The 12,142-nt window shown below is 42.8% G+C and overlaps 1 protein-coding gene across 1 annotated transcript; it reads left to right on the plus strand.

Annotated features, from left to right (window-relative positions):
• Positions 1-5,574: 5,574 nt before the first annotated feature.
• Positions 5,575-10,188, plus strand: rab14l (RAB14, member RAS oncogene family, like). Its single transcript, XM_061293731.1, has 8 exons — positions 5,575-5,734; positions 7,267-7,325; positions 7,395-7,448; positions 7,879-8,056; positions 8,123-8,189; positions 8,339-8,426; positions 8,543-8,573; positions 8,639-10,188. Exons 2-8 carry the CDS (start codon positions 7,274-7,276, stop codon positions 8,814-8,816), a joined length of 648 nt encoding a protein of 215 aa, XP_061149715.1. The 5' UTR covers positions 5,575-5,734; positions 7,267-7,273; the 3' UTR covers positions 8,817-10,188.
• Positions 10,189-12,142: the final 1,954 nt, after the last annotated feature.

Consider the following 12,142-nt stretch of genomic DNA (forward strand, 5'->3'; position numbering starts at 1 on the left):
GCATATACTAAATTATATTTACATGACAGAATCTAATCCAAAATATTAAATTGTTTTTTTTGGTTTGTTTAAAGAGTGATACAGGATTAGGTTTTTTTTTTTTTTTTTTCTTGTTGGGATTCAAAACAACAAATATCAACAGGGGAGCTTAATACAAAAGCACAATTTCAAATGCGTAAGAGGAGCATTTGTTGATTTCTCTCAAAAAATTAAAAATATGCATTGTGGATTGTTGTTACGTGCACACAAATTAATGATAAAGAATTACATTAGATTTGTAAATTTGTAATGTATTAGGGCGTTTGAGGTCAGTGGCCTACAAGCTGTTCTGAGTTTATTTATTTTTTTTTATATTTCTTGTCATGAAGCTAACGCTAGTAAGCATTTTTTTTCCCTATGTAAATATAATTTAAATATTTTTCCCTCATTAGGTATACAATAGCATTACTTTTTGTGTGTCAAACAAGTAGCAGACTCCGACTTTGCTACCATTGGCTTGAGACATCTTTATAATGAATCAATGTTTGCTTGGAGAGACCCCGGTGAGCAGTCATAATAAATTGGATCGTACCAACGGGATGCCGAGGCGGAAGGGTCGAATGTCTCTCCAGTAAGTCCTCATTATGTTGACAAATGCTCATAACTGGGCAGCTCCTCAATGTTTCATGAGGCCAGCCGGCGTGCAGCATTGCATGCTAACGAACAGTTAAATCAGCTTCTTTTGCCGCTTGTAAATTGCCATCATTTAAATCCCGCAGAACAAACGCCGCAGTTCTTCCCTCTACTCTAATGGAATACTTGGAACGTCCCCGAGATGGTACAAATGTGGAAATGGACACAGAACGGAGTGACTCGATCCGAAAATTGAGTTAAAAGACTTGTTGGATCAACTTATTAGGATTGGCTACTCTTGTGGTCCTTGGGGGTCACCTGTTGCCCACGGACCCCATGTTGGTGACCCCTGTATCACCAATATGGGGTGGAAATGACACATCAGCACACACTTCCGGTCCCCGGCGAAGCTTTACATCGATTCCAGCAGATTTCCAAAAGTGATTTTTGTAAGAGCATTTGCGACGGGATTAGTTTGCTCCTGAAAGCTCCATCCCGGCTTTGGGTTTGGCTATTTAGCGGCGGCCGGGCAAGTGAGAGGCTCGTGTCCTCCGTGGACCGGCGCAGATAAAGAGGGCGGATTGGTTTCAGCTCCAAAGCTGATCTTCCATCTTGTGTGTGCGGGATTTGGCGGGTCAGTCGCAGGTGTGTGCGATGGCTTTGAATTCACAGACAATCCCCGCTTAACCCCCGAGGATGGATTGGGTTCGCTCTTTTTTCTTGAAAGTACTGGGCAGATCATAAGAAGAACCTGGCTCATTCCTGAAAGAAGTCATTGCTAGACGTCTCAATGCGCTCCACTTGCGGCTGTTTGAGCAAATCATTTGAATCATCACTTGAAAAGGAAGCCCCACCCCTCCCTCCCTGGAGTCATCTTCTCTTCCGTCGCCTCCAAACGTATGCAGGCAGCTAAGCTTTGAAATGGTGAAGCGCTACTGAGGCTGAGTCAGTCACTGAGGCCAAAAGCTGGAGAGGAGAAGATCACCAGTGCCTCTTGTTTACGCTTGTCGCTCAAGATGAGGGGGAAATAGAAAAGCAGCCCCTCAAGATGAATCCTGATGGCATTTTAGATTAACTTCTCGTCAAGTGCTGAGCACAATACTGTCATCGGTTCAAGTGGCTTTCTTCGACTGTCTTCCTAAGGCGAAAGCCTTTAAAGAAAAATAAAATCTCATTTAAAGTCAGGAACTAAGAGTAAAAAAGTAGGCCGCATCTTTAATTGCTTATCATACTTAGCTTTTTGGATAAATTGTTATGAAGTTAGTCCATAATAGCACTTTTATAAGCTATATCATTATTTTTTCAACAATGAATGGCTTTATTATCTTTTTAAATTTCTAATCGTCCCGAAGCTTGGCATTTCAGTATGGACACAAGAATCGACATAATTAATCGATTAGGTAAAATCGTTAGCCACAGTCCTACTATACACATAAACTGTCAATATCCACAAATTGAAACATCATGTAACATATATTTCATTACCTCGAGCGAATAGACATAACACTACCAATGACATATACTGGCCACAAAGGTATTATGTGTTAATCTTCCTTATTATGGTCCGACCGTATCGTTAAGCTTTTGACTGCCGTAATAAAAGCAGCACTTCTATTACGTTTATTTATGATGATTGTATTTAGCGTTCTTTCCATAGGCGCAAAATAGAAGCTCATTACCTTGTCAAGATGTCTTTTGTTTCCGCCCCCGCAGTGGCAGGTCTGCAGTGCTATGGCTGCAACATCATCCAGGGTCAGAGGTACGTGGACGTGGGCTGCTCCAACCCAGAGGTGCTCACCTGCACCCACTCGCACAAGGGCTTCAAGCACCGATTCTGCATCAAGACGGAGAGCAGTGAGTAGATCACACCTTTCACGGAAAAGAATGAAAAAAGAATTTCAGAGCAGCTTTCAGGCTTTTTTTTTTTTATTACTTTCATCTGATCCCTTCAGGACCTTCATTCGCAATTCTTTATTTGCACCTGCAACCTATACTGACCCACACATTTTGAAAATATCAAACCCTGAAGCTGTGGTAGTCATGAATATGAAAGGGTTGGTGTTCCCATGTGGATTAAGCTAGAAGTCAGATGAAAAGTGAACCAGTGGCATTTTTTTTAAAGATTAATTGAATCCAACACATCGGGCGGTATGGTGAATTTTATTTGATTTTTTTTTTTTACAAACCCCAGAAATTGTTCATAAATGCTTATAGTCATTGTGTGTTCTTCACAGAGAAAAAAAGATCCCTGAAATTTTTCAAAAACACCCATTTGTCAGATTTCAAGGGGGGAAGTGCCCCATTGACCCCCTTATTTAGCTCCGCCAATGGGCTTGACAATTTTTTTAACCAGTTGATTTAAAAACAAGACAAAGATAATTGCATTTAACACAAGACCAAGATAATTGCATTTAACATTAAAACTACCATATTAAAAATTAGAAAATTAAAAAAGAGTAGCAGTCTTTTTCTGGAACCAAGATAGTGTGTCAAAGTTAGATATTTATTCAGGGAATATGTATAGGCCAGCAGATGATTAAATGCTGATGAATGCGCTGTGGCGTGCCAGAGGACATTGGCTTAATCATTTCTAATCGTACTTCAATGCAAATGTTCTCAGGGCCGCCGTTGTGAATATTCACTTAGCTGCTTACGTAACGCCGCCACCGCCGCCGCCGTTTTAGTCGCCTTGCCGAGTCCGTGAGAAGCCGGCTGTTCGTGGTGCCACGTGAAGTCAAATGGAGGATGCGCTGGACGTCCTCAACAGGGCGACCGTGATGGTCAGCTGCGCGTGCACACACATCCAGATGTTCCCTCGCTTGACATCCGGAAGCCCAAAGGGCTGATGAGGCACCTTTTTTGCGTCTCCTCTAAGAGAGTGCAAGCTAAGACCAAGACTGACAACATCACAAGGCTTGACAAACTCTCTGTCAAAACAGTCAATCAATCTGACCTCCGCCAAGGCAAGCAATCCTCCACGTTGTCCCTATTCACAAATTGGCCTGATTTTTTGTGCTCCATTTGAAATGCTCTAAAGAAATCATAATTGAAATTCATGTCATGGAAATAAGAGCTAAGTTTAGCCTGGGTTGCTAGTGGACTCTACGGAGAGTATTCGCCACATGTACACACTGAAATCAAGTGCATTGTTTCAAAAACCAATCCATCATTTATTTATTTATTTGAAAGGCTAATATTGAAGAAGAAAAAAAACACCTACAGTTAAAACTCCTAATTTATGCAACTTTAGTAACTGTATACTTTGCTATTCTATTTAATGATGATGATAGCTTTTGGATAAATCCAGTTTCTCCATATATATATTTAAAGAAACTGCTGATAGGAAGCTGCACACGCAAAAACAAACAAACCTGAGGTGATGAAACCATAACCTCTTGAGAAGAGGTCAGAAAGCAAATAAAGGGAAAAGGGGAAAAAATGCATTTTGACATTTTGGCTATGTGACGCTTACAATGGGACTGGACTCTCAATTATATAGATTTCAAGTCCCTTGTGTTGAGCTCCTTGTGTCCAATGGACGTCAGGTTAGATTTGGGAATTTTCCAAATCCTAATTATGACATCGATTTTGACTTAATAAATGACTTACCCCAAATACACAGTGTAAAATCTGTCTACGATCATAATGCATTACATAATGTATAATTAGATAATCTGACCACAGATCAATAGTACATTATTAGCTGTATACTAACTGTAAAATGTGGTTTTCCAGTCTAATGATACACTTGCACTATTTTCTGCTAAGTACTGCTATTTTCCTCGGAGACTGACTTGTCTTCTCCATCCATGCAGCGGCACTGGGCATCGTCCTGACCAGCGGCTGTGCCACGTCCAGACATTGCCAACAACAGGAGCTGCCAGGCGTGCGCATCCACTGCTGCGACTCGGACCTGTGCAACAGCGCCCCCTCGCGCAACCGATTACACTACGCATGCGTACTAGCAGGCCTGCTGCTGCTGATGATTTTGAGGTTGAAATGAAGTTCAAGTTGATTTGCTGTGATGGAAAGTTCCAGCTTGTTTAGTTTTTTGGGTAGGATTTCCAGTTTCATGACAGCTTCTCTCAACACATTCACATCAAAACATTTTGCCATGAAAGTTACTCAAGCTTTCATTAATACAATGGAAGCACACTCATTTTATAATGGCTAACTCTCATCCGATGACATTGTGTGTTCAGTTTCATTGCTAAGAAACTTCATATCTTTATTAAGATAAAATGTATCATGTGTTTTTCTTTCAAGAAAACGTTTTGTCAATTATAATATAAATATATATATTTTTTAGTTTTGTTTTTTTGTTCTTTCGGCAAAGGTTGTGAGAGCATACTTACTGCATGCGGTTTGTCAAGTGGTCCATTATGGTATGAATAAAATGATTCATATTTTTCACAAAAAAAAATGATTCAAGTGTATCTTATATTGCATGGATGGATGCTCATCAGAAAGACAGACAGCAGATTTTCTCAAATGATCAGCCCTAATAAACACATCTTATATAATCAGTCCAGACAGCATACTTTCAGGGATGTGCGAACCTTTGAGGGCCGCTGTCCTGCAGGTTTTAGATGTTTCCACCCTCCAAAACACTTGATTCAAATAATCGTGGATCATTGTCAGATTTCTTCTGAACTGTCAGATGTGCTGATTATTTAAATCGGGTGTGTTTGAGGATGGAAACATCTCAAACATGAAGGATAGTGGTCTTTGGGGAGTGGACTTTGACATACCTGCTGCACTTAAATAATTGCTGAAGTTTCTGTGGCCTCTGTATGAATACACACCTTGCACAAAGTAGTTGGTTAAATCAACAGAAGATCGAGAGGTAAATCGGTAGACCGATCGGCAGACCGATCAATAGATAAAGGGATCGACATATAGAGTACCTACCTGTCCAGGTGAGGTCTGATGTTGACGTAGCATAAAGTGACACCCGGTCCAGTGATGCTCTTTGTCCCTCCAGTCCATTGTACACAGCGGAGGAAACCCTGTGCCGACCCGAGCCGCCATCTTGGATAGGCAGATCATACTTGAGTCAAGATAACTCCCAAAACAACCCCTCCGAATCGCTCCATTTTCCCGTCTCGAGGCGTCAACTCTGGTGAGTACAAACCAAGGGGGATGTCGTTTTACGTATGCCCCGAACAGAGGCGGAGAACACCCGGTGGGCGCAAAGAAAACATTGTGACGATCGCGGGCCGGAATGGAGATGCTAACAAAGCTAGCACAAGGGGGAGCTGGTGCAAGCTTGATGACTTCATACTAACGCTCTAATAAGACGCTTGATTATCTATTAGTTTGATTACTTCGCTATTACCAGCCCCAATGTGCATGTTGTCACTGTCACTACTTTTACCTCATCCTATAATCCAACCCTTACGTGCTAAAGTTAGCAACCTAGCATGCTAAAGACGTGCAGTCAGGTGTGTGTGTGTGTGGGGGGGGGATTTAAAAACATCAACCTGCCAAAGACATTTCGTCAATGTCATGAAATTATCTTCCTTTCGGTTTTACACTCGCATCGGCAAACGAGCTGCAACGTCGGCGCTGCTTTGTCACAATTCCGCCTTGGTGATGTCACGTAGAAGCTATCGTGCTAACGCCAACTTGGCTGTCAAGACTGCTAAACGAAACATGATTTGTGGGGCCGTGAATGGAGGAAAAGGCACTAAAACAAGTCTGCGGAATTACTGGACGTCTCGTCTTCTACTGAACAATCGATTCCGGTTGGTCAGAAATACTTAAAGGTAATTGCGGTCCTAAATCCAAAGTGTGTAATGTTTACGTAAACATAAGGAAACTCCCATCGGATTTAATCCTGCACACACAGATGCTGTGTATTTGTCACGATTTCTCAATGCCTATGTAAAAGGTGGTCCTCGTTTTACGACGCAATTCCGTTGACTAGCGGTGACGTTTTTGTACGTAAGTTGGAACACGGAGGATCTCAGAGGTTTGTTTCATTGTTTTTGTTTGTATTTATTCCTTTTTAAGTTAAAATCAGAAGCTCAAAATGATGACAGGTGTCCATTCACGAGTTTGAATGTGATTGGTTCATTTTGAACACAGCCACAAACCCCAAAATAAGAGGGTGTCAACACTTTTGCAGTCACATTATCGTTCCTAACTGCATCTACTGAGATCATTGCAAACCCATGACTCGGTGCGCCGTGGAATTCTGCTGACTCCAAATGAGTCACTACGGACTTTCGGGATGTATGCGGGTCGCAATTTCCGTCAGTCGTGCTCGTCTTCCTCTTGCCACAATGAGAGGTAGCTGTTGAGATGAGGAAAGGCACAGATGGTGTGTCTCTGGTGTCAAAGAAGAAGTGCTGAGCCGGGTCATTTGGTCACATGCTAACGCGCCCTTTTTCTCTCAAACGACACCAGTGGGTTTCGCAAGCAAATTGCATTTTGTTTTCTTTCCCGTCTAATAGCTGCAGCGGCAAACGCACTCACACAAAGGCTCGAGATGTCACATGAGGGGTCATGTGATGGCAAGCGGTTGAGGAATTGTTCTGGGGTTTTGTCCTCCTTGAAATCAAGCTGAACACAATGCGTGATTACTTTGTCATAAGTGATTGGGCCAAACATTTTCCAACTCCCTCTGTGTGTTCCCTTTTTTTTTCTCAGAGCCAAAATGGCCACCGCACCGTACAACTACTCCTACATTTTCAAATACATCATTATTGGTGAGTATGGCGACGAGCGTTTGCTAGCCGGTATATCGGCAATTTAACATCATTTCTCACTCTGTTCAGGGGACATGGGGGTCGGCAAGTCATGTTTGCTTCACCAGTTCACAGAAAAGAAATGTAAGTACTTGTCGACATCTTTTCATCAGCGGCGTTTGAGCGTTTTTGTTTTGTTTTTAAATGAATCCTTCAAGACGGCGGCGGAAGCGCACGCTCAGCACCGAGAGCCTCTTCTGTGTCTCAGCTGCCGCCTCCCGTAGCCATTCAGTCGGCGCCGCGTTCAATGGGCACCATTTAGACGCCGGATGCCGTGCTCCAGTGAAAAGCGGCAATTGGAGGCTTTCGCTCGCTTTGCTTCAATACGTCACGCACCAGCTGGTTTAACGATGACGTGGTTACACGTGGCGTAGAGATGAATAATTAATTGCATTCAAATCGAAATTGCAAAATTGACATATAATTGTTTCTATGAATCATGAAAGAGGTTAGCATGGTGTCGTAGTAGCACCAGGAGAAAAGAAAAAAAAACCTCGTCTCTCCCTCCACGCAGTCATGGCAGACTGCCCCCACACGATCGGCGTGGAGTTCGGCACGAGGATAATCGAGGTGAGCGGCCAGAAAATCAAGCTGCAGATCTGGGACACGGCCGGACAAGAGCGCTTCCGGGCCGTGACCCGCTCGTACTACCGCGGCGCGGCGGGAGCGCTGATGGTCTACGACATCACCAGGTACGCCTGTCATTGAAGGCATGCGATTGCGCAATGCCGCCTATTCTAATTCTGGTTCCCACACAGGAGAAGCACGTACAACCACCTCAGCAGTTGGTTGACTGACGCCAGAAACCTCACCAATCCCAATACGGTACATTCAGATATTCCTTTTCATCTTAACTACCACAAACAATCGGAAGACGCTCTGACTGATCTTGTTCTAAGAGTACACCGATCATGTTTTGCGTTAACAATTTTGTTTCCGACATGCAAAGTTCACAATTACACATCCATCTACAGGTGATCATCCTCATAGGAAACAAAGCAGACCTGGAGGCCCAGAGAGACGTCACGTACGAGGAAGCAAAACAGTTTGCCGAGGAGAACGGTGAGTCGGACTGGCACGAGAAAAAGAAGGCAAAGAAAATCACTTCAAGGGGGAAAGATGATTTCTGTTAGACGCATGATCGACAGAATGAATTTAATTTTTTTTTCTTCACATAGGTCTGCTCTTCCTGGAAGCCAGTGCAAAAACGTAAGTATGCATCCTCAACTCGCCTGACACCCGCCCACCCCATTTCTGACGCCAGTTCCTCTCAGGGGCGAAAACGTGGAGGACGCCTTCCTGGAGGCGACCAAGAAAATCTACCAGAACATCCAAGACGGCAGCCTGGACCTGAACGCCGCCGAGTCGGGCGTCCAGCATAAGCCGTCGGCCCCCCAGGGCGGACGGCTAACCAGCGAACCACAGCCCCAGAGGGAAGGCTGCGGATGCTAATGACCAAGCAACCCCCACCCCTCCTCCCCCAGCAAAGCCCACCATGCCCGAGTGAAGGGACACAGCAACTCCCTTCCTCCTCCTCCTGTCTCACCCCCAAGATGGTTTTTTTTTTTGGCTTCTATCATCTTGCCACATTCATTTCATTACTGTCATCACTTTTTGTTTTTGTTAATGTTTGCTTTAATTGCTCCAAATGACAACTTCTCTATGAATTACATCTTAAACTACCCCCCCCCCCCCCCCCTTCCTGTTCAGCTGGGCAAGATTTGGCGGTTCGGGACAATGAAGGCACGGATGTCATTTTAGGCATCTCATCAAAAAAAACGGATGGAATATCGCTTTTCCATTTTTGAGTTAGCACTTGTCCTCATTTGAGTCACAAGTGAGCTGAGCCTATCCCGGCGTACACCCCGGACTGGTCGCCGGTCAATCACGGCACATAGACGTCAATTCACATAGTCTTCAATGAAGCTAAAGCGTTTTGGGGATGATAGGGGAAGCCGGACTACCTGAAGAAAGCCTACACAAGCACGGGAAAGATCACGCACGCTCCGCACATGAAGGCCGGAGCAATGAGGCAGATCCATGCCCATGTAGATAAATGTCAATTAAAATAAACCTTAAAAGTCTAATGGTTACATCCTCATATCCCATTTTGTTTTGTTGCCTTACTAGTCTTAATCTTTCCCAAATTTGGCTTTTAGTGTCAAAAGCAGAATGGCCCACTTGTATAATACACGCAGCAGCATGCCCCGCCTACTCCCCCATAATCAGCCCCCCCCCCCTTTTTTATTTTTTATTTTGTTTGTGTACTATAGTGACTCCTGATTGGACGGCTGTGTATATAAATCTATCGCTTGACTGTGTGGTGATGGCCCAGACTAGGTGGGATTGGGACATTGTACAGTTTGATGTGTTTGTAGCAGGCTGCCTGTACGTCAACGCCCAGGAAGAGGGAAGTTCTGTAACATAGTTTCTATTAATAATAATAATAAATGTATGTAAAGCAGAAACATCCACTTAATCCCACCTTCCATCTGCACACTACTGAACTTTGCCAGATTTATCATGTGCAACATCTTTTATTTATTTTGAGTCCTGTTTTGCTGTCTTTTCTCATTTGAAGAAGGGCGATGGCTCTTCATTTCCCCTTTTGCTGTCTGAGTGACCACTTTCTGCTTTTGTCTGTCCCATGACTCAAGTAAAAACATAAACAACGTACATATGTATAAATTTTTAAAAGGAGCCGTGCTAACATTTAAAAGCATTCTTTTTGCGTGTATATGATTTAAAAAAATGTTGACATTTGATTATAATGATAAAAAGACTTCTAGACAGAGAGAAAAAAATAAATTATACATAACCTGTGCTTGTCTCGTCTGGTGTTTACAGTTGCTTGTCACAACGTACACAACACTGAAATACATTCGCACTTATACACAAACGTGCACACACGCACAAAATATTTAACACACAATAGAGCAATCTGCCTGAAGGCGTCTTACAAGTTGCTATGGCTCACTTTTTGGGGGGGAGGGGGGTGTAAAATTTTAATCTATTTTGTATTTCCGTTTATTTAGGCTGTAATTCCCTAAGTCGTCCACTAGACGGCAGCACACTGTTTTGTTTCATACTAAATTTGAAAAAAATAGGAATTTCAACTTGAAAATTTGGTCAAATTTCTTGTCCTGCTTTTTAGGCTTCCAGGAAGTGACGGCTGTTGGTTCATTTCAGTACAGTTATTAATTATTCAATTATTATTAAGAAATATTTGAATGTGGTATTACTATATCAGTGCTTCTCAAATAGTGGGGCTATTCCTGGGGGGGCGCGTGTGACCCTGGGGGACAGGCTTTTTTTTGGCAGTACTAGAATAAAGTGTAATTGCGCGTTTACTACAGCAGGGGGCAGTGGCGCTCTCATTGTTACTTCTGTCACGTTTGCGACAGTGCAACATTTTACGACTTACAAGACAAGTTAGGATAGTCACAGTGGGGAGGGGGGGCGCGAATAGTTTTCTTCTTGCTAGGGGGGGGCGTAACAGAAAATAATTGAGAAGCACTGGGTTAAATAAAGGTTAACCTAAAAAAAAAAAAAAAAAAAAAAAAAAAAAGTGAACCCTGAACTTTGAACCCGCGGTGACCCCGCGGTGACCCCGTGCTGACCCCGTGGTGACCCCTGGGTGACCTTTGAACCCTGAACTTTCAACTCTAGTTAAAAATCGAAAATGTGCACATGACCCCGTGAACTTTGAACCGACCTTTGACCCCTGGGTGAACTTTGAACCGTAAACTTTGACCTTTGACCCCTAGCTAATTACGTTTTTTTTTTTTTTTTTAAACCGGCATAGCAGAACGATCCATGGTCTTCAGATGCCGCGCTGTCTCCATCTCCTGGTCAGTTAGTGAAATGCTTTTGCTGATGTTTTTTTTTCTCTCAATTAAAACAAATCAATTAGCCAGTTGGTTTTCTTTATTTAATATCTATTATCAGACAAAACCAAATTGTGAATCAGTCACCTAGGCTATAGCAGAACAAACAATCCATGGTCTTCAGATGCCACGCTGTCGCCATCTCCTGGTCAGTTAGTGAAATGCTTTTGCTGATGTTTTTTTTTCTCTCAATTAAAACAAATCAATTAGCCAGTTGGTTTTCTTTATTTAATATCTATTATCAGACAAAACCAAATTGTGAATCAGTCACCTAGGCTATAGCAGAACAAACAATCCATGGTCTTCCGATGCCACGCTGTCGCCATCTCCTGGTCAGCTAGTGAAATGCTTTTGCTGTTTTTTTTCCCCTCTCAATTAAAACAAATCAATCAGCCAGTTGGCTTTCTTTATTTAATATCTGATATCAGACAAAACCAAATTGTGAATCAGTCACCTAGGCTATAGCAGAACAAACAATCCATGGTCTTCAGATGCCACGCTGTCGCCATCTCGTGGTCTGCTAGTGAAATGCTTTTGCTGTTTTTTTTCCCTCTCAATTAAAACAAATCAATCAGCCAGTTGGTTTTCTATATTTAATATCTGATATCAGACAAAACCAAATTGTGAATCAGTCACCTAGGCTATAGCAGAACAAACAATCCATGGTCTTCAGATGCCACGCTGTCGCCATCTCGTGGTCTGCTAGTGAAATGCTTTTGCTGTTTTTTTTCCCTCTCAATTAAAACAAATCAATCAGCCAGTTGGTTTTCTATATTTAATATCTGATATCAGACAAAACCAAATTGTGAATCAGTCACCTAGGCTATAGCAGAACAAACAATCCATGGTCTTCAGATGCCACGCTGTCGCCATCTCCTGGTCAGCTAGTGA

The sequence above is a fragment of the Syngnathus typhle genome, linkage group LG12 (genome assembly GCF_033458585.1).
Source record: "Syngnathus typhle isolate RoL2023-S1 ecotype Sweden linkage group LG12, RoL_Styp_1.0, whole genome shotgun sequence".
Taxonomy (NCBI): domain Eukaryota; kingdom Metazoa; phylum Chordata; class Actinopteri; order Syngnathiformes; family Syngnathidae; genus Syngnathus; species Syngnathus typhle.

Bases quoted from the DNA above. Each gene is read 5' to 3' on its own strand.
- rab14l (XM_061293731.1), top strand. From the start codon at position 7,274: ATGGCCACCGCACCGTACAACTACTCCTACATTTTCAAATACATCATT. The intron at 7,449-7,878 runs GTAAGTACTTGT...CCCTCCACGCAG, and splicing joins CCAGTTCACAGAAAAGAAAT to TCATGGCAGACTGCCCCCAC. The intron at 8,057-8,122 runs GTACGCCTGTCA...GTTCCCACACAG, and splicing joins ATGGTCTACGACATCACCAG to GAGAAGCACGTACAACCACC.